The 22,732-nt window shown below is 48.6% G+C and overlaps 1 protein-coding gene across 1 annotated transcript in view; it reads left to right on the forward strand.

The window, feature by feature from the left end:
• The window catches only part of LOC135821620 (protein retinal degeneration B-like), a 43,804-nt gene that overhangs the window by 8,446 nt on the left and 12,626 nt on the right, over positions 1 to 22,732 (forward strand). The window contains exons 3-18 of the mRNA XM_065334616.1: positions 2,403 to 2,572; positions 3,679 to 3,724; positions 4,699 to 4,847; positions 6,140 to 6,376; positions 6,727 to 6,828; positions 7,526 to 7,686; positions 8,965 to 9,120; positions 9,801 to 9,892; positions 11,379 to 11,546; positions 12,923 to 13,096; positions 14,110 to 14,190; positions 14,662 to 14,867; positions 16,117 to 16,452; positions 17,222 to 17,393; positions 18,130 to 18,261; positions 20,960 to 21,295. Coding sequence (XP_065190688.1) covers positions 2,403 to 2,572; positions 3,679 to 3,724; positions 4,699 to 4,847; positions 6,140 to 6,376; positions 6,727 to 6,828; positions 7,526 to 7,686; positions 8,965 to 9,120; positions 9,801 to 9,892; positions 11,379 to 11,546; positions 12,923 to 13,096; positions 14,110 to 14,190; positions 14,662 to 14,867; positions 16,117 to 16,452; positions 17,222 to 17,393; positions 18,130 to 18,261; positions 20,960 to 21,295 — 2,718 coding nt within the window. The remainder of the gene's footprint in view (positions 1 to 2,402; positions 2,573 to 3,678; positions 3,725 to 4,698; positions 4,848 to 6,139; positions 6,377 to 6,726; positions 6,829 to 7,525; positions 7,687 to 8,964; positions 9,121 to 9,800; positions 9,893 to 11,378; positions 11,547 to 12,922; positions 13,097 to 14,109; positions 14,191 to 14,661; positions 14,868 to 16,116; positions 16,453 to 17,221; positions 17,394 to 18,129; positions 18,262 to 20,959; positions 21,296 to 22,732) is intronic.

The following is a 22,732-nucleotide window of genomic DNA, read 5'->3' on the forward strand; positions in this document are numbered from 1 at the left end:
AGTGGATGCCGTCTTGGTCGATGATATGACCCAAGAACTTGGCAGAAGTGACTTTGAAGAGACACTTGTCAGGGTTGAGTGTGACGCCGTTGTCGCTGAGCCGTTGTAGCACCTGGTGCAGCCGGTTATCATGTTCCTCTTCAGTGCTACCGAACACTAGAGCGTCGTCCATCTGACATGCGGTACCAACCACACCGTTCAAGATCCGAGCCATTCGTTTCTGAAAATGTTCGGGAGCCGAACAAATACCGAATGGTAGACGCGTGAACATGAAACGCCCAAACGGGGTGATAAATGTGGTCAACTTCTGGGATTCCTTGGCCAAGGGCACTTGGTAAAACCCAGAGTTGGCGTCAAGCTTTGTGAAATACTTGGCACCGCCCAACTGACCCAGCGTGTGGTCTACCGCCGGCAAGACGAACTGCTCACGACGAACGTGTTGGTTGAGACGTGTGTAGTCAACGCACAGACGGACTGCCTCCCCTCCAGGTTTGGCGACAACAACAAGGCCAGCACACCAATCAGTTGGTTCGTCGACAGGGACGATGACGCCTTGCTTTTCCATCTTCTCAAGCTCCGCTTTAACAATCGGCATTAGCGGTATTGCCACATTGTCGCGCGGGCAGGACAGAGCAAATGGTTTGGCGCCTTCTTCGAGGCGAATGCAGTGAGGCTCTCCAGTGAACCTGCCGAGAGGTTTGAACAAATCGGGGTATGCAGCTCGTGCTGTCGCGGTGTCGCGAATACCGCTCGATACTTCAGAGATGTCAGCCTTGACGTCCAGGAGGTCCAAGGCGACTATTGCAGGGCGTCCTAGGAGGGCCTGCTTGAGGTTGTTGGCAACGAAAATCTCTTGGCGAGACGACTTGCCCGCATGTGTTACCACTGCGTCGAACACGCCAGCTACGTCGAGGACGCTTGAGTTAGCAGACATCAGGGTACGACGACTGGGTCGCAGGGCCTGCGCATCTAACAGGCGGAATACACTTGCTGGAATTACAGAGACATCGGCTCCGGTGTCGATCTTCATCATGACTGGGGAATTGTTGACTTCCACCGACACAGACCAAGGGTCACGTCCGGCATCGACGCTGCCGAGAAACATGCCAGGGGCATGCGCATCTGGCGGTACAGTATGTACAGCGTCACAGGATCGTTGCTTCTTCTGGCACACAGTAGCAAAGTGCCCTTGTTTCTTACAGAAATTACACTCAGCTGATCGAGCTGGGCATACTGCACGATCATGGTCTTCCTTCCCACAGAATTGACAACTCTTTTTTTGTTGTTTTTTCTTGAAATCCTTGGATCTCTTCGGAGCAGACTTTTTAACAAAGGATACGTCAGCAGGGCTAACACTGGCGGAGCGAGACCCGGTTAGCTGAGCCATCTGGGTAGCTGTAGCTTCATGTGTCCTCGCAACTTCCAGCCCTTCGTCAAGAGACGACAACTGGTCGCCCTTCTCCAACAGCTTCTCCTGTACCGTTTTATGTCGGGTGCCGACAATCAGCTGCTCTAGCAAACGGGTGTTGACTTCACCGGCATCGGCAAATTTGCACTTCACTGCCAAGTTCCGACAGCGACAGAGAAAATCGTCAGTGGTTTCCCCCACATTTTGCCGTTGCTGTTGAAGCTGGAAACGGGCCAGCCACGCGTTTACTTTCGGCTGCAGGTGGGCCTGAAAACGGGAAAGTAATTCGTCCACTTTGAAGCGGTCAGCTTCGTCTGCAAATGTCCAGGAATTGTAGATGTCCACACCAGGTCGGCCTATCCAAAGGAGGATATATGAGCATTGCTCTTTCGCTGACTTCGCTGAGTACGGACCTCCGAAAATCAATTCACAATACTGCCTAAACGAGGCGAATTCCTCCGGGAGGTTGTCTGACTGCCATCTCATGGATGGAATAGAAAATCCAGCCATCGTTATCAGCAGCCCAATTCTGACACCATGTAGTATTATTCTCAATAGGGACAAGGAGACATGGACGAGTAAACTAATGAGGAGCAAGAAATGCACAACCAGTAGGTAAGTCAAAAACAAGAGAAGTCCCGAGCCAGTGAAGCACATCAAAGTTCTGGCCTACGGGAAACGGCCTGTGTGACGTACATACAGCATGCAACGCATACAGTCATAAGTGTACAGTAGTGTACGCATAATAGAGTCCAGATATTACGACAGAGTCCTATCCATTAACTGCTTCGTTGTAGGCAGTATCATTGTTTCAGTGACCTTTGGCTCAGAGAAATATTTCACAAGACAAGGCAACAGGAATCATGGCGAAGACCAACTCCTCGACCTGAAGAGGTTCCGAGCTGGGAAGCCTTGATAAATAGCGAATACACTGTGGCATTCTTAGTGTCAATAGATTGGTGCTTCTGTTGTGCTGCTTGGTGTTGCATTGCAGGTAGTCACCTTCCATCATGGTTGCGTGGAATTCTGCCCAAGACGGCATTGCAAGTGCAAGAAGAGGCATGGAACGCCTATCCGTACTGCCGTACCAAGTTCACGTGCCCTTTCATGGAGAAGTTCTCGGTGGATATCGAGACCATCTACGCTCCGGATGCAGGAAGACAGGTCAGTGCCACTTGGTATGGCATTCATTATTTTACTTCACCAAGCAAACAGGTAATGATGCTGTTATGGATTGCATGCATGTTATGTGCAACGTCACAGTTATAGATTACTTTGACAAATACAACTCGAGAACTGCAAAGTACTGTACTGTAATGATGATACATGTACAGAGTGTTGACATACAGGGTGTCGAAAGCCGCAGACATAATACGAGTAACAATTCTACTAATAAACTACAGCCGATAACTACGAAGTCAAAAGCTACACAACAAGAGGAAAGCAGTGGGCACAGGTATAGAACATTTGCAAAAAAAAGTTCAGATAGAAAAGAGTAAATGCATGACTTAGTGGCAGAACGAACAAGGCAGACTCAAGCATTCCAACATTCTGCGGCTGTTGTGTTGCCGGTGTTGTGGTGGCAGTGTTGTGTTGCCGGTGTTGTGGTGGCAGTGTTGTGTTGCCGGTGTTGTGGTGGCAGTGTTGTGGTGTTGTGGTGTTGTGGTGTTGTGGTGTTGTGGTGGCAGTGTTGTGGTGTTGTGGTGGCAGTGTTGTGGTGGCAGTGTTGTGGTGTTGTGGTGGCAGTGTTGTGGTGTTGTGGTGGCAGTGTTGTGGTGGCAGGTGTTGTGGTGTTGTGGTGGCAGTTTTGGCAGTTTTGATACTGAGGCCTTACATGTGGTGGAGCTCGGCTCAGTAGTAGCCGCCGCCAACTAGTCAGCGCAACCTCGGCCACACGCTCGCTTCAGCTCTATGCCCGCGTTGACGGAGCTCCGGGTGACCAACCAGTCGAACACCTGCAAGTCACGACTTCCGTGACACTGACCGTCAGTGCCCTCTCATCTCTCGCTGCATTCCCTTCTTCACTCCATTTGATGAAAATCGTTCACTCTCCCGAAGGAGAGCCAGGAGAAACATTACTTCTCCAACCGAGAAAGAAAGAAAGAAGCAAAATTCAATTTTTGTGAAAATGGAGAAGAACGAAATGTTACGAGTTATGACTAACTATTAACCTCTCCTTTTTCACAATAATTTAATTGGCTCACCATCCGAGTCAAAATTCAATTCTTGGTTAACCCTCAGTCTAGTTCATGTAATGTGCCTGTATACAGACTAACATCTTCAAATTGCAAGGATCAGAGGCAAGGAGAGATATCGGTAGGTGGAACGTGTCTGCATGCCGCTGTGCCACTGCTCTCACGTGCCACGTGACTCGTTTGAAATCTTAACGGAATGCAGCTTGCTCCTGTTGTATGCTAGCAATGCATGCAGTATGTGCGCTCATTCTGCATACACCTTCACCCGTGTGCATCCAACTAATGCCCTGCATTGAGTTTATGGATGCATGTAGTGTTTATGGATGCATGTAGTGTTTATGGATGCATGTAGTGTTTATGGATGCATGTAGTGTTTATGGATGCATGTCGTGTGGTTTGTGCATGCTTATAGCATTTATTAGCACAGTATGATTATGCTCCTTGCTGCCAGCACCTGTATCGAACTCGAGACGTTATGATTCGCAGGCAAGCCCATAACCACTCGGCCAAAGCACCAGCACATGTATACAGATGTACCATTGTACAAAGAGGTTCCCTTTAGCTAGCGGAGCGGGCTTGACACGATAACGTGGAGCACTATTACACGCAAAAGGCACAAATGAGGCTTACAAAGTGTGTCGCAAGGCTCGCAACTCAAGTCGCCTGATGGTCACAGTGCAAGAAACTCGGAGTTGTGACATACAGTAAAACCTGTAATTTAAGACCACCGTGACTAGCAACCAGCCTGGTACTACAGACCACCGTGACTAGCAACCAGCCTGGTACTACAGACCACCGTGACTAGCAACCAGCCTGGTACCACAGACCACCGTGACTAGCAACCAGCCTGGTACTACAGATCACTTTGCCAGAGACGGACGGTCTCACATTCATATAATTATTATGGTTGTGCGGTGCAAAACCTCTAACTAAGGACCACCTGGCACTAAAGACCGCTTTCTCTGGCCCCAAGGGCAAGGGGTGGTCGTTAGTCACAGGTTTTACTCTACTCTCCTTTGTGCCTATCGGATGTACCGTTGTACATAGTTTCTGTCCCTCTCTCCTCATACCTTCTTTTTTTGCTTTTCCTATCAGATTTCATGGACATCGTGAGGGACGATGTGACAGACTATTTTGAGGCGGAGGACCCAAAGCTGTTCCGGTCAGCGGAGACAGGCCGTGGACCATTGGACAACTCCTGGCTGGAGAATGTGGACCCGTCGTCAATTATGTGTGCTTACAAGGTATTGAAGAAAGAAGAATTGTCCATGGAAGTCACTTGCTAATGCTGTACAGCAGGGCATTGATCAGCCCGACGATTGTTTGTCCAGAATGACGTGGACACTGCCCACATGCCCATCAATGCAGCAGGGTAGAACTACTAGTACAGAAAAACCTGTGACTTACGACCACCCTTTGGCCGTGGAGCCAGAGAAAGCGGTCTTTAGTGGCAGGTGGTCCTTAGTTAGAGGTTTGCACAGCACAACCATAATATGAATGTGAGACCGTCCGTGTCTGGTGAAGTGGTCTGTCTGTACGTGGCTGGTCGCTAGTCACGGTCGTCTTTAGGTACAGGTTTTACTGTACATCACCTTGTACACATGTTCGATGATGTAGCTGTATCACATGTTCGGTGATGTAGCTGTATCACATGCACTCATGAGCCCTATACTATACTGCATGCGTATCTGTGACTCTCTTTACTGCAAGCCAACGGATATTCAGTTTTCGGCTATTTTCGGCCTGGTTGTATTTGGCCGAAAATTTGTTGCGGCCGAAATTTTGTTTTGCAAGGTTCATTGCGACTGTGTAAACAGTCAGCAGCAGGACAGGCCGACATTTTGATGCGCCCGAAATGTGTTTTAGTCCTGGGAGGCCGAAATTTGAATGGGCCGAAAGTTTGTAGATTTACAGTATCCGAACATGTCCCTCACCCGAACCCCTTCTGAACGGCGCCTGCCCCGAATGGTTCGGGTAATCGTTGCTCTGCTGTATATGCACATGTATGTGTGTCAAGCATGCCCAATGCTGTAGACAGCAAGCTGTTTCGGCCATAAAGGCCTCATCAGTACAGCTATGAGCTTTACGCAAGAGTTACCAGCTATGGTGCGAAGGAGGCACCAGACATATTTAGATAGCTCATCCCTCTAGCGCCAGAGTGCTCTAACTACGAAAAGTGGCGGGCAATGCGTAACACAGCAGTGTATCAAGCATGTGTAAAACAGTGTCTCTGAACCACCATCCCTTACATCCCTTACATCCCTTACATCCCTTACATCCCTTACATCCCTTACATCCCTTACATCCCTTACATCCCTTACATCCCTTACATCCCTTACATCCCTTACATCCCTTACATCCCTTACATCCCTTACATCCCTTACATCCCTTACATCATCCCTTACATCATCCCTTACATCCCTTACATCCCTTACATCAGTTTGACTGTAAGCACATGGTCATGTGCCAGTCGTGGTTGATTGTTTCAGCTGCATCACACGTCAACACCAACGGTCTGTATCCCCTATGCCTGCAGGTGTGTCGAGTAGAGTTTCGCTACTGGGGCATGCAGACGCGCGTGGAGCGCTTCATCCACGAGACAGCTCTGCGCAAGACCATGCTACGTGCGCATCGTCAGGCCTGGGCGTGGCAAGACGAATGGTGTCATCTGAACATTGATGATATACGCCGATTGGAAAAGGAAACGGAAATAGCGCTGAGGAGAGTCGGAGCTAGCGATGAATCTGACATGGAGGGTGCAGCAACGACGGAGGTGAGTTGGTTACCGGGGCTGAAATCCATCATTGTTACTGGCGGATGGTGACAACAGTGGGTATACAGTGGAACCTATCTAAGATGGCCGCTCAAGGGACCTTCGAAATGTGGTCTCTGTTACCTGGTGGTCTACTTGTCCAGGGTCATTTACCTGGAAATAGCATCCCTGGGTCCTGGCTGCACTGATTGTATGAACTGCTGTGGCCATGGAGATTAGCACCAGCGCTGTACATTGTGATCGGGTGCCGGTGATGAGACCGTGCACAAACCTCACATTTGACTGTGAACACAATGAAATTGCCCGGCATGATTAATACTTTCTCTTCTGCTTCCCTTTGCCGGCAACAGCAACAGCAGCAGCAGCAGGAGGAGGATGAGTTGGAAGTTGCAACCCTCGCGGCAACGTCTGATGAAGCGATTGCAGACACCAAGAGCATGCTGGAAATGAAGGTAAGAATTTCTTTGATTGATTCTAGCCGAAACCGGGAACATCTTTGCCACATAGCGGCTATGAGGTGAATGGTTGGATCTCAACCCTACTTCTACCTCTCTGCCATTTCTGCATAGCAGATCTCAGTCCTGCTTGTAGCACTGTGCCATCTCTGAATAGCAGATTTCAGTCCTCAGTGACTGCTAGCCAGTCATGGCCACCTCTGCTCTAACATCATGGAACTACAGTATCGATAGTGCATGTATTGCACATAGCGGAGCGCCCACTTGAAAGTTGAGCGCAGTTCATGCCTCTCGCAATGATCGGTAGCCATTGCTGCTATCCAGGATTGCTAATACCTCATCACCATCAATCAGCAGTGACTACAGGGCATTGACCCACCTCACCATGTGTGTGCGCGCGTGTGTGTGTGTGTGTGTGTGTGTGTGTGTGTGTGTGTGTGTGTGTGTGTGTGTGTGTGTGCGTGCATGCGTGCGCAGCGTGCGCACATGTGTGTGTGTGTGTGTCACGTGTGTGTGTGTGTGTGTGTGTGTGTGTGTGTGTGTGTTTGGGTGCATGTGTGTGCGTGTGTGTGTGTGTGTGTGTGTGTGTGTGTGAGTGTGTGAGTGTGTGTGTGTGTGTGTGTGTGTGTGTGTGTGTGTGTGTGTGTTGTGCATGGGTGCTGCCATGTTTGCTGTCCTTGCTGGTGGTGTTCAGCTGGAGCAAGCCCGCATAGCTAGTGTGTTGGGTGCACACTCTCCCACATCCTCACCAGTCATCAATCGCAGACTGTCATCGTTCTCCGGGTCTGTATCTTCTTCAGTGGGTCGTGGCAGCTTGGATATCCCTTGTCGAAACTTGAATTCACTGACTGGAAGGTATGGCCGGGTTGGTGCACACGCGTCATTTTGTGTGTTCAAACAATGTTTTCTTTTGTTTCCATTCCTTGAACTCGGATACTGACTGAATAACAATAATATGAGCCGAGCCAGGCAAAAGGTGACTTAGGCATAATTTTTGGAAAATTCTTTTTTCATGCCGAAGTGATGTCTATATATCCAACTTCCATCATGGAAATTTTGGTGCCCATCTGAAATGTATATGTGCCATAAATAAGCATACATTGTGCACTTGTCACAGAATGCCTGGTATCAATGACACGAAGGATTTGAAGACCTGCTCAATTGCGCTCGAGTAGAATTTTGCCAACTGTGACGTTTTGGTGATTTTCTCGATTTGTTGGCAAAACGCTAAGCCACTTTTTAGCATGGTGCGGCTCATACTATAGAACAGTGGGATGTGAAATGAGCAAAAATCTACCGATTTTTAACTTGGGTTTGATGTTTCGCTTAGTCTCATCCCAATTTTCCCACGAGAGAAGAAGGTGGGTTGCGATGCATTAATTGGCCTTGTTGCTCAGCTTTAGGCAAATATGGGAGTGATCCCATTCAAAGGAAGGCAAGTGTTTTCACACCGACAAAAATGTCCGTGAACACATGCCTGACCTCACACAGTGACACTCGCTCTCAAGCAACATTTCTCGCAGATCAGCGCACGCTGCCGCCACCACCACCAGTTCTCACATGGTGCGTCACCCGGGCTGATGGGTGGATGGTGCTACACTTGTATCTAACTAAGGCACTGGCCTCGAACAGCAGCTTAGCTCATACCACATTATCGTGCTGACCCTTCTTTCCAAGAAACGTTTAATGTAGCATTCCAGCATTCCGGGACTGAGAGAATGTGATGGTCAAGGAAGAGAATGTGGTATTTAGGGAAGAGAATATGGTATTCCAAGAAGGCAATGGCATTTTTTCAAGAGAGGGATATTGCATTCCAAGGAAGGACTGTTTCAGTCCAAGAAGAGTATGTACATTGTACATGTAGCATTTACTTGAGTGCATGATTCATTGCAAAGTATTGCCATTGTGTTGAGTCTCTTTCTCTCATGCTTCATGTGTTTTTTCTCTGTGTGCATATGCCAACGCGTGAACACTTATATACGCACAATCTCATGCACCTCAATACACACACACATGCACGTTCGCACACACACACACGCACACACACACACACATACACACACACACACACACACGTACACACACACACACACACATGTTTTCATACAAACATACGTACGTGTGTGTGCACAGTGCACATTCGCTGACGAAGGGCACACCGACTGGCAAGCTGTCACCATCCCACTCCATGCATTCTAAAGCTAGTGCAAGGGACAGATTCAGAAGCTCTCTCAAGAGAAACAGAAACAGCAAGGTAAGATGGAGTGCACGATGGCAAGAATGCAGCTGGTAAATTCGTAAACCAGTCCCTATATTAGTATATATTTTCGAACCCGACCGAATTCTCATATCCCAAAATGGCCTGACACCTAGCTCCAACTCATCTCACATATCTAGATGTGTTGGAGCTAGGTGTCAAGTCGACAAAGGTCTTAGTACTCTGTCAGGTTGATGCTCTCTCACTCTCTCCCTCCCTCCCTCTCTCCCTCCCTCCCTCTCTCCCTCCCTCCCTCTCTCCCTCCCTCCCCTCCTCCCTCTCTCCCTCCCTCCCTCCCTCCCTCCCTCCCTCCCTCCCTCCCTCCCTCCCTCCCTCCCTCCCTCCCTCCCTCCCTCCCTCCCTCCCTCCCTCCCTCCCTCCCTCCCTCCCTCCCTCCCTCCCTCCCTCCCTCCCTCCCTCCCTCCCTCCCTCCCTCCCTCCCTCCCTCCCTCCCTCCCTCCCTCCCTCCCTCCCTCCCTCCCTCCCTCCCTCCCTCCCCTCCCTCCCTCTCTCTCTCTCTCTCTCTCTCTCTCTCTCTCTCTCTCTCTCTCTCTCTCTCTCTCTCTCTCTCTCTCTCTCTCTCTCTCTCTCTCTCTCTCTCTCTCTCTCTCTCTCTCTCTCCTCTCTCTCTCTCTCTCTCTCTCTCTCTCTCTCTCGCTCTCTCTCTCTCTCTCTCTCTCTCTCTCCTCTCTCTATGATTGTGCAGGTGAATTGAGATCGAGGCAGAGCTCATCGTTGGTAATGCATTCTCTGCTCTTGCAGCATCTGATACTGACTCAGACGAGGAGTTCTATGATGCAAAGGGTAAGTACACGTACCATATTGGGTGTAGGTGGTAACTTGTTGTTCCCCCTCAGTCGCGATCTTCTCCACTTAGCAAGCATGTCGATTTACACCACTGCCCTCATTAGTACGACATCGGTTACGAGACAAACCTCATCAGTAGACAACGAACCAAAATCCCCTGACGCCTGCAACCCATTTAACAGTCATAATTATTTGCAAGTCCGGATAATAGATGATACTCGTTGTAAGACAAATAACTTTACCCCCCCCCCCCCCCCCCGGTGTTTTCATTGGACTAACAAGGTTAGACTGAGACCTGTACACCACTACCATCCAGACCCTATGACCGTGAAGCAAGTTCAGAATGTTTATCTGTAATGACGGATATTTCCGCCCGTGTTTCTTTATCGTTGCTGGAGAGAGAAGCATTGGGTTTCTTCTGACCTGCTGATCACTAGCCTGTGCAGTAAGAGACAGTATGCAGGCCCGGCGGAAGCAATTGTTGATTGGTCCGGCCAAGTTTTTTCGCCAGCACAGCACTTGCGCACGTGTGACACAACACAACATCTCTTTGCTCATCGTAGGTCAACCAAGACCATGTCTTGATATATGACGCCTGACAAGAGCGCTTCACCATTGTCTTTTTCCCAAATTCCCGCCGATGAAACGCGAAGGAAGTGGTTGGGTGGATATTTTGGCACAGATATTTTGCTGGAAGAAGCCATAGCTGCTAAGCATGCACTGTAAGCTGACCAAACAGCGAGAAAAAATTGAAAAACTACTTCGTTCAGTACAAGAATCTGAAGCACTCAACGAAAAACCCTCAAGACTACAAAATCCACAATGACTATGTAGAATCAAGAGAACATAAAAAAGGTTTACACACACAACAGAGGCGAAAGGCTGTGTTAGCTGTGTAAAAAAGGTTTATGTACTCTTGGTAGAATCCATCATGGCACGTGCTTTCAGGTCGCGCGACTCGCGCCACGACACAGGCCCACAGACGTTAGGTCTGCAGGCCACAGCTAGCCCTCGATCAAGCGCGCACGCGTGCACGGCAAGATCAGAGCGAGATCGCAAGTACGCGTAGATCTACGCACATGCAATCGATGATCACAACATAACGTTACTGCGTCGTAAAAAAGATCGTCAGTGGCCGAAACGTTGGTCTGGCCATGGCCGGACCGACCGGAGCGGCTCCACCGGCCCTGGTATGTTGAACAAGATGATGCTTTCTGCACTAAAACTCCGGTATATTGAGTAGTTAAAATAATCGACGCGGAGACAACAATTTTAAAATAGCAATAAAGAGAACGAATTCCGTGGCGATGACGGCAGAATTTGTTCTCTTTTTTTTGCTATTTTAATATTAAATTTTAGTAGTGAATACTTTTCTGTGTATGTATGTCCTTTGTTCCAGTTGTCATCCCTGTGTGTTTAGCTGCTTGCTGTACATGTCCATTCCTCACCGCATAATGCCTGCTTGCTGTACATGTGTGTTCAGAGAATGTGTCTGACGAAGAGGCAGCCACGTTTGTTGTTGCCGACTCTGCCATGTACTCGGCAACTACGTCGTCAGGGAGACGCAAGTTCTACGCGCGGAGACGAGGAGATGTGGATGCCGACGGTCATCAAACACCCAGCGATCTCTTTGATAGTGATGAGCTACTCAGTGAGTGATTGCACGTGTAGTACAGTGTTGAGAGTAACTGTGACTATCTTACCACAGTCACACCTCGCTTAACCGCACACATCCGTTTTCCACAAAGATATCCGGATAGGCGAGGGAACCGGATAATCGAACACACGTACTGTATGTATGCATGCCATATGCTGTAAATCGGCAACCAGCGATTTTCTTCCGGATGGCGAGGGATCCGGATAATGGAGGACCGGATAAGCGAGGTCTGACTGTACAGCGCTGCTCAATGAAACCTGGCCGCATGAGTCCAGTACACGCCGGGCACTGTGCAGCCCTAGATCTGCGAACACTGGGGTGTGAAGTGGCGTAAACTTGACTCACGAGATCGGATTTCATTGCGTAGAATTGAAGTACAGTGTGGAGCCTTGCTTGTCCAGACCACGCGGTCATCCAGATCACGCGGTTATCCAGACTGCGCTGTCATTCGAAACCTTCGATTGTCCCCACTAGCATTCTCTCTAAGAGGCGATTTACACGACGGCAGTGCATCCTGCCGGGAAGAGAAGCACGTGATCCTGAGAGCTTGTCGTGATACGGGAAAAACGAAAATCGATTCACATGGCAGGATGCATGTACAGTACCTGTAGTACAAACCAGCCCCCTCATGGCACTTGGACCGTACCGGGATAGCCGACGGGATACGTTCGCGCCAAAATATGAGTACATGTGACTGAATCTCCATGGTAGCATCACGCACGGAATGAATCCTGCCGTCGTGTAAATCGCCTCTTAAAGTTCAGCAATATTGGTTCGAATCCAGGCTTTTGATAACTTTTCTCCTCACAGTGCTAGCTGTATATCTGTTTCTCACGGAATGTGTACTTGAAGCAACCAGATATGATTGAGCAAAGATCCAGAGATGCATCCTACCCGATATGATGACACCGAAATAGGGCGTCGGAAAATGATCGGCCCTGTAGCTGGTCCGAGAGCTGGCTCTGGGCCGCGAGACAATGCAGTTTTATCTGGACACATTTCCCCTGGGTCCCTGACCAAAGGTGCCCAGATAAGTTAGGTTCAACTATGGCAGTAGTCATCTGTAATTTTTGCCTTTGACAACTTAACCGTTTACCATCCGACCAAAATTCCCCAGCAGTCCCAAATGCAATATTTCTCACCTTATTCTGAGAATATCTTCGGTTCTAATCAACCAATTTTCACACTCTTGGGCATTCTGGAAAGCTCTCCACGAGCTGCGTACATTGAGCTCCAACTGGACACCACTGAGATCAGATATCCAGTGCCAGGGAGCTTGAAATGCCAGTGATAATGCATGAATTTTAAGATAAGAAGATGGTGGATGATGATGATGATGATCTTTTTCTGCTTGATATGTACAAACACAGATACCAGCAGTGACGAGGACGATGACGAGGATGATCGCTCTTCCCTTTCATCGAGACGAAGACGTGCGGGAATTGCTCATGCCATTGCAGACGCAACGCACGGTCGTGGCAGTGGTGGTAACAGGGGACTGGCCAGGAGCAGTGCTGCTGCTGCTGCTGAATCCCAAACTGTAGGTAAGACATGTTGTAAAACAGAGAGGTTCTAGGCTGTGCAATAGTGTGCTCAATGTCGAAAGGCAGAGCTAGTTCCAACAGAACTGTTTTCTGATGGTCGCTTAGTGCGTGAAACTCGGTGTAAAAACACGTTTCATCCTCATATTCTTGTTGGGTAAGACATGTTGTAGAATTGGTTTCAAAATTGTAAAACAGAGTTCTCCCTGTGATGGAGAAAGTGGCCGAAGAACTGGGGTGGTCAGCCTCCTAGCCTAGACCGTTTTAATTTTCATGTATTACAGTCTATGCACAGTTCAGTCACAGTGTGTACATTGGTACACTGTGCTTGATGAAATCTAGTCTGTTCGTTCTTCGGCGCTCCGTTCTTTGGCGCTCCGTTCTTCAGCGCCCGACAGCACTGTAGCCTGTAAGGCCACTAAGGGTAGCAGGATCCTTGTTGCTGAGATGGGCTTGTTGCTGCCCAAACCCAAAGTTTCCTAGTTTCTCCTTCATTCGGAGCCGAAAACACGTAGGACCAGCGCAATGGTACAATGAGAGATTGCGCAACACGAGAAGTAGTCCAGTGCCACCACACATGCAACTATATGCATGGAGCGCTGCAGCGCTGGATTTTTTCAGGCATTGGGAGCCTTAGTAACAGGACCAATTTTTGAGTTTTTGACGCGTTTTAAAAGTGCAACTCTCTCTACGAAAAATACGATAGTTGGGACTTCCAAGTCCTAACTATCAGACTCCTCTCCTGTAGTGTGTTTCATTACATATGCCCAGGATTTGTGTGTGTGTGTGTGTGTGTGTGTGTGTGTGTGTGTGTGTGTTTGCCAGTTGTGTGGATTAGACAGTGGCGCAAGTCTTGATCTGTCTCATCCAGATCTTGTTCGCTATCGTTGCTATAAGAGAAAATCTGTGGATGCACATCCAGTGCATTTGCAGATTTGCGTTCTTCTCTTGCGACGGGCGTATACATTGTACATGGTGTGTGTGTGTGTGTGTGTACGTGTGTTTGGGTATCACAGGAGGAAAGGGGCTGCTTGCAGCTAGTGTGCCTGTCATTGTGGAACACTTGGCACAGTCTCCTTCCGAGAGACGTAACACAGGTATACTCTTTGGGTGCATGATGTATGTGAATCCGTTACCTCATCGTGTACTTGCCATGACATCATGATGACATCATGATTATGATGATTATATCAGCATAGTAAGGGTACTGGCACATTAGGAAGGAGAATGGTCTTCTTAGTATATTCTTACAGACTATCTATTTTGATAGTATGCATTATGCAGCAGCACTGAATTACGCGTGGTTTTGTTTGGGGTGGAGGAGAGAGATGAAATCAGTCAATACTGGTATTTCAGTTACTCTCTAGCCTCTACTGTGGCATGATATCGCAGTTTTGTTCACACAACCGTAATCATCACGCAGTGATCAAACTAGCCCATCGGTGATGACTCTTGATTGTTTTGCTATCACGATGACTTCACCATAATCTTGTATACCCATCACGCTTACCTGCCTTGCTCTTGCTTGCTTCCTTGCTATTGCATTACGTCATGATGACATCATGCAGGTCTGGAGTATTCCCATCAGCCGCACATTGCCGAGAGTGTCAGTCCAGCGTCATCGCATGACAGTGGAGACAGCGGCGGTTCGTCCAAACTGGCAACACTGATACTGGTGTTTCACGGCGGACAACCGCTCGACACGGACCATGACTACGCGACTCAGCAGTTCAACGTCAATCTATTCCAGTCCAAACTCGAGTCTGTCTCGGAGGTGAGAGACTCCTGGAGCAGCCACGCTTCATTCAGTGTTGATCAGATCTGCTAGGTCTTGTGGTGTGGTGTGCAAGGCACAAGCCAGTGCCATGTCTGCGGAGTGTATGAATGCTCCAGAGTATGCTGTGATTTGGTACCCGTGCAGGCAGATGTGGTTGTTAAAGGGGAAGTTGAGGCAAAAATTAAAATTTCACCAGTTGTAGTCTTCGGGGTGCTGAGTCGAATGGTCGTGGTCCGAGGAAGCTGAGACGCTCCCTTCCTACTTGAATCCCAATCGAACTCGCGCACTTCCACCGAAACTGGATGACTGCGCCCTACTAGAGGGGATTTGTATGCAAAATGTCACTAAAAGCGCCATTTCGTTCTTATAAAAGCATGGAGGTCCGCGATTGGCCCATATGTTGTAGTCTTTTGGACGCTGAGTCGATTGGTTTTGGTCCGAAAAGGCTGCGATGCAGCGTTCCTCCTTTATTCCCAATCGAACATGGTTGAAGAAGCGGTCACGTGCTCCTGCGTACGCCAGTCACCTGGTCACCGTGCCTGCAGGGTACAACTTACTAGCCTGTTTGACCTTTTTTGGGTGCAATCCTGTCACTCGAGTTGAACTCGAGTTGAACCTTGGTGTGAAAGTTGTCGCCTGCTGGCGTGGTGACCAGGTGATTTGGGCACCCAGGAGCACGTGACCGCTTGTTCAACCATGTTCGATTGGGAATAAAGGAGGAACGCTGCATCGCAGCCTTTTCGGACCAAAACCAGTCGACTCAGCGTCCAAAGGACTACAACATATGGGCCAATCGCGGTCATCCGTGCTTTTATAAGAACGAAATGGCGCTTTTAGTGACATTTTGCATACAAATCCCCATCTAGTAGGGCGCAGTCACCCAGTTTCGGTGGAAGTGCGCGAGTTCGATTGGGATTCAAGTAGGAAGGGAGCGTCTCAGCTTCCTCGGACCAAGACCATTCGCCTCAGCACCCCGAAAACTACAACTGGTGAAATTTTAATTTTTGCCTTAACTTCCCCTTTAATGTGTACATGGCATGTGGGTAGAAAGAAACCATGCTATGCACCAGTGTGTTCTCATTACCCTGGGGCATTGGAAATATTGGGTTTAATATGTGTGTGTGTGTGTGTATGTGTGTGTGTGTGTGTGTGTGTGTGTGTGTGTTTGTGTGTGTGTGTGTGTGTGTGTGTGTGTGTGTGCACGTGTGTGGATGTGTCTTTCTGTTCATGTCCACCTTCCCTGCAGGCACACTATGGCGGGGTGACGGGTCATTTTGCCGTACGCCATGTGTCGTGTCCACAGTTCTGTTCGCGAGCCCTACACACCCTGGACTTAGTGGACGCTAGCTCACAGCAGAGACTAGCACCACAGACTAGTGGTGCTGCTGGTGCTGCTGGCGGCGGATTATCGGCACCCAGCAATAACACGGGTGTGTTTGGTACCGGCTTTCTCAACATGATACCGTTGATGGCTGCATCGCAGTTTGGCTACCGCGAGCACGTCCAGGCCACCGTGATCGCAGCCAATAACGCTTACATGGAGTTTGTCCAGTCTGAAGAAGGAAAGAACTTTGCGGGAGATGTAAGTTTAACTGGGAACACATTCTGTTTGAACCAACATCTCATAGATTACTGTAAATCGACATCATTAATTTTGGGCGGCGAGAAACTTTGGCCGATCTCGAAATGAAACTTTTGGCCGTCATTAAACTTTGGCCGATTCGGGTTTTCAAAAAAGAAATCGATCCGTAGTTGGTGCTCTCACATGCATCCATGCATCATTTGACTCTATGACAAACTTTGGCCGGTTGGTACCTGCGGCGAAATCAGCGAAATCAAACCGCGAAATCAAATCGCCAGCAAAAATCAGTTGATTTAGAGTATCCCAATTTAGGGGAGGTGGAGCTGGTCCTTCCGGTCAGGCCATGGCCTGACCAACTTTGGCGACCGCCACAAATGTGTTTTCTGTTCTTTTATTGGGTACTTGCACAGTCCATCTGCTTGCATCTGGGGGGGGGGGGGGGGGGGGGGGACTGGCCTGACCAACTTGCAACACCTTCCGCCGCCCCTGCAATGAGTTCTCCGTGTAGCTCCAGTACACATAGTGCAGGGAGTCGCTGCATCTGCGGAGACAGGATCAATGGCTGGAATGGAAAATGATGTGTGTGTGTGTGTGTGTGTGTGTGTGTGTGTGTGTGCGTGTGTGTGTGTGTGTGTGTGTGTGTGTGTGTGTGTGTGTTTCGCTCTGTTGGCCTCTGTTCCCATGTGTATGGGTGTGTGTGGACATGTGTACATGCATGGGTACATGTGTACATGCATGGGTGCGTATGCGATTTGCCTATGTGCTGTAGGTGTGCATCGTTGGAGATTGCATGGGCGCCATCCTGGCCTATGACGCTCTGCAGTGGACGTCAACGATGAGCCGCGATCCCTGTGATAGCCTCTCCCTGCACAGTCTGTCCGCTGGTGGCTCTCCCACCCTGGGGACTCCCAAGTCCTCGCGATCACGCCGAGAGTCCTGCGGTACGTTGCATGCATGCTGATGCTGAGACCAATGGTCAGTGGAGTGCCTCCAGATTCACCAACACGGCTGGCCACCCTGTAGCACCCACCGCGTCCCATTGTTCAATATTTTCTTTCTCCTACTCTCTTGTTCTCCTTTTCCCCGGTGGACAGTGTTATTGAAGTAAACAAAATGTACTAGCATCCGGGACTGGTACAGGCTGCCTGATCCTTGAAGGTGGTGGCGTTCCTACGGATGCGAAAACTCGGTGTAACCTATCCTCTACGCCAACCGTGAAATTACGGTGCAAATAGAGTGTTAGCTAAAACGAGTGCATAGCTAAAATGAGTACATAGCTAATTTGTGTAGTATTTTAAAGGCAAGAAGTACATCGTTAGACCCAACAGTGCCAGAGCAGTGGTGTAAAGGGGGCGATTGTCAAAGAGTAAACGGAAATGGGATTTGCAAAAGTACGAACTATAGATCGAGTGTAAACTACTGATGTAACGGAAGTACAGCAAGTTCACAAAAACAACCGCGGGAGAGAGCGGATATACATGAATTGCGTAGTTCACAGCAATATTAGATGCTAGCCACCATCCCAACAAGTTAAGTCCCCTGTTTCCCTTACTCTTCATTGTGATTTATAGATACCAATACGCTTGAGTTATTTGAGAGCCCATGCCGCGGCATTGGTATAATATTTTCGTTCTGCATTTTTTGTGGTTGTTTTGTTTTGTTTTGTTCTTGCACCAGACATAGGAGCGATGATGGGCTGCGATAACGGTCTGGTTTTTCAGACTAGTCACTTCTTTGCTCTGGGTTCACCACTTGGCCTCATACTGGCTCACCGGCAACTTCAAATGCCAGGTCCTGCTGCAATTGGTGGTGAGTGTATGCATGTTCTTGTTTCAACCACTTTCGGAGTACAGTAAAACCTTTAACTAAAGACCGCCGTGACTAGCGGCCAGCCTGGTACTACAGACCACTTCGCCCGGCACGGACGGTCTCACATTCATATATGGTTGTGCGGTGCGAACCTCTAACTAAGGACCACCGGTCACTAAAGACCGCTTTCTCTGGTCCCAACCAGGGGTGGTCGTTAGTCACAAGTTGTACTGTGTATGGTGCTGCACTAACAGTCAGTGCTCTTATCATATGTCACGTACCTGTTGCGATAGATTGAGCCAATCAACGCTCGTGGAGAGCGTGCAGTGTTGTTCGATACTGGTCAGAAAACTCTCTAATGTCACATGCAGTATTGCGGACTTGACCTTGGAACTTATCAAAAAGGTCAAGTAACCGAGCACTCGATTGGACCTTTGAACCAACATTTTTAATTAAAATGACCCAGGTACATCATGTATAACTCGGATGGTGAGCCAATTAAATTATGGTGCCTTGGAGAAGTGTTGGAGCTAGGTGTCGGGTCGCCGAATGTCTCAGTGCTCCTTGTCAGTTTTGTGCCATTTTGTCGCACTCGCTGACTGTATAAGATCTGGTTACTTTGGTGGACAGTTAGTCGTAACTCGTAAATTTTGTCCTTCTCCTTTTTCACCGTACATCAAGTACATTGTGACTTGTAACGTTAGAGGCGTATGTACAGGAGGTGTCAAGTACTGTGCATGTAGCAGTGACGTGGGATTTGATGAATTAGACATTACATTGCCCTTGCACACTTGCAGTACCTGAGTTCTGGTACTTGTGCTCATGCATGGGCAATATGATCATTCACTCCTTAAGAGTATGGCTATGTACTTGTAGTAGTTTGTAGTCCAGCTCCTTACGTGCATGCTGGTTTCTATTGCTGTACGCTGAGCCTATCATGGTTTGGTACAGGTGGAGTCTTGACTATGCTCCCCCCCCCCCCCCCCCACACACAACCACCACCACTGGTTCAAGCCTGATATTGTACAACCTCCTGAACCAGCAGTGGTCTGTGTATTGCTGGTTGTTATTTATCGCGTGCACTGCCTATTGCGCAGAATTACATCTCGCAGGGACCAGGCAATTAGTATTAAAATATTTAATTTTATTCCCGTAGCTATGCAGAAGACGTTACTTCAGTAACGTCTGGCGCTAGCCAGGGTCCACACAGCTATAATTTGGTATTTGTTTGTTTGTGTGTTTGTGTCACGCCTGGCGCTATCCCGTATCTGTCCCGTACCATACCGTACCATCAAACACAGCTGGTCACAATATTTGCTGGCGCTATCCCGTATCTGTCCCGTACCGTACCATCAAACACAGCTGGCCACAAACGTTATAAAAACGTTATGAAAAAACAAACAGCTGGCCACAATATTCGTCGTATTATGTATACGACTCCCTGATGTATAGGGAGATTTTCTGGAAAGGAATAGGGAGACGAGGACGAAATGCAAATTAGAATGGACGTTAGTTGCCAAATAGGTAATAGGATGCGTCAGCGAAAACATACTTTGGAAGAGAGATCCCGTCGTCTCCGAAATAAGTGTGAACGGGCGAGTCAGCGCCGGTCACAGGAAACGTCGGAAGAGAGATCCCGTCGACTCCAGAACGCATGTGATCGGCAGAGTCAGCGCCGGTCCCAGGAAACATCAGGACAGACATCCCGTCGACTACAGAACGCCCGTGATCGGCAGAGTCAGCGCCGGTCCCAGGAAACGTCAGGACAGACATCCCGTCGACTACAGAACGCCCGTGATCGGCAGAGTCAGCGCTGGTCCCAGGAAACGTCAGGACAGACATCCCGTCGACTCCAGAACGCCCGTGATCGGCAGAGTCAGCGCCAGTCCAATAGCTATGCAGAAGACGTTACTTCAGTAGCTCATTGAAACGTTTTTGCAATACAATGATGTAGGTAATCAAAGGAAAAAAACATTTCCATCAGTTCTAACAACATGCACGATGAGCTAGGCAACAAAGCATAGCGTAGGGCCCTGAGCTTCCAAGCTCTCTCGTATTTCTAGTCCACCACGCCACCTGGCTAGTCCACTGAGTGTGAGCCATGGTCATTCCAATCATCATGAGCTCCAGCAATTCTCTAATTATCTCAGGTGTGACAGTAAGTTTCATGTGACATGTATTTAACCAATCCTGCATTTCGTTGTAAACAATCCTGCATCTCGTTATACAGTGAAACCTGTCTAAGATGACCGCTCAAGGGACCAGGAAAACGTGGTCTCTGTCACCGGGTGGTCTCCTTATCCAGGGTCATTTGACTGGAAACAGCATCCCTTGGTCCAGGTTTCAGTGGTCTTCTAGGACAGGTGGTCGCCTTATCCAAGTGGTCGCCTTGACAGGTTTTACTGTACTACGCTCTCTCTCTCTCTCTCTCTCTCTCTCTCTCTCTCTCTCTCTCTCTCTCTCTCTCTCTCTCTCTCTCTCTCTCTCTCTCTCTCTCTCTCTCTCTCTCTCTCTCTCTCTCTCTCTCTCTCTCTCTCTCTCTCTCTCTCTCTCTCTCGGTCTCTCTCTCTCTCTCTCTCTCTCTCTCTCTCTCTCTCTCTCTCTCTCTCTCTCTCTCTCTCTCTCTCTCTCTCTCTCTCTCTCTCTCTCTCTCTCTCTCTCTCTCTCTCTCTCTCTCTCTCTCTTGTTTTGACCCCAGGTCAAGTCATTCCCGACTATCATGGTGTGGGCAACTTCTACAATATCTTCTACGAAACCTCGCCGTTCTCATCCCGTATTGAACCGCTGCTGTACGCCGACCTGTGCCGAGTACCCCTGCATTCAATCTCGCAGTACCGGTATTTCCCGTACGGCGATGGAGCGGACACTTCCATTGCGGCATGTTTGAAGAAGTACCCTGGTCTTCTGCCGGCGGATACCAGCGGCAGCCATGACCTGGCCATGGCGTTGGGATCACATCAACTGCGGTTGGTACGTGCTTCTAGAGGTGGAAGTGGACATAGCCGTACTAGCCAAGATTCAATGACGGACAAAGGTAGGTAGAGACAACCGCTCACAATACGTTGTAATGGCTATTGTCCTGTGGTTCAGGAATACTATTGTTATTATTTTTCTTTCTGACGTTGGCCGTTGGCCAATAAGAGAGATGTAATTAATAGTGGTGATTATATGAGGCTGTGAGGTAACATCAGTTGAAGATACGGTGATACTGATAGTTCAGTTCAAGAGTTGATCGCTAGGGAGTGTACAGCAGTCAACGCATGCTGGCTCACGCCCTATAAGGAAACAGCATGCAGATTAGGCACTTTTCCTACCACCGCTGCCACCGCCGTGACGTCAACTTGATGGGTTCTTCACTGTCGGTATCACACTTCAGGGATGAATTTATCCTGTATCGCATCGCAGTTTGCGATGCAAAATCGATCTGCTGCTACACAAAAGTCACCGTGACTCGCAGAAAATTGCGATACATACAGACTATCCATGCCTAGCCTGTGCTATCAAGTCATACAGTGCAATGTATGTGGTGCAGGCACTCTCAATCTGCGTGCACATGTATGCTTCAGTCGTTTTAGGCTTTCAGGCATCACTCTCAAGAAGGACAATGTGGTAAATACCCTACCTCCAAAGAAAAAATGCTTATCAAAATCAAAGACTGCTACACAATTGTGATTTCGTATAGCAGAAACTGCTATGCAAAAATATGACAGTAAATTCATCCCTGCACTTTGTGGATTGAACAATGAAGATGACACTACCACCACAACCACCAGCACCAGCAACACGACCACCCGCACCACCACCATCACTACCCTAACCACCACCACCACGACCACCACGACCACCACACCCACCACCACCACCACACCCACCACAACTACATAGAGCACTTGGCCGACCAAGCAGTATCGTGCAAGTAATGTGGTCACAGTATGGCGGGGATGAATCAGAATGCGCTGCTGCTGCTCGGTGTGCCGTACCTGTGGCAGTGCCTGTGGCGGTATTGGTACTGCTAGTGGTTCTGTTGCTATGGTATTGGTACTGCTAGTGGTTCTGTTGCTATTGATTCTGCTACGTGCTAACTGTTCCTGTATGGTATTAGTTCCCGTTGGTGCTATATTTGGCTCTTTGGAGCATTTTAGCAGGTATTAGTTCCCGTTGGTGCTATATTTGGCTCTTTGGAGCATTTTAGCAGGTATTAGTTCCCGTTGGTGCTATATTTGGCTCTTTGGAGCATTTTGGCAGGTATTAGTTCCCGTTGGTGCTATATCTGGCTCTTTGGAGCATTTTAGCAGGTATTAATTCCCGTTGGTGCTATATCTGGCTCTTTGGAGCATTTTAGCAGGTATTAGTTCCCGTTGGTGCTATATTTGGCTCTTTGGAGCATTTTAGCAGGAAAGTAAGAATCTGCCTTTCTTGCTCCACTTGTTGTTAAACATATTGCTCTACACAAGGCGTCGTGTGATCTTCC

Source organism: Sycon ciliatum, chromosome 7, assembly GCF_964019385.1.
Source record: "Sycon ciliatum chromosome 7, ocSycCili1.1, whole genome shotgun sequence".
NCBI lineage: Eukaryota > Metazoa > Porifera > Calcarea > Leucosolenida > Sycettidae > Sycon > Sycon ciliatum.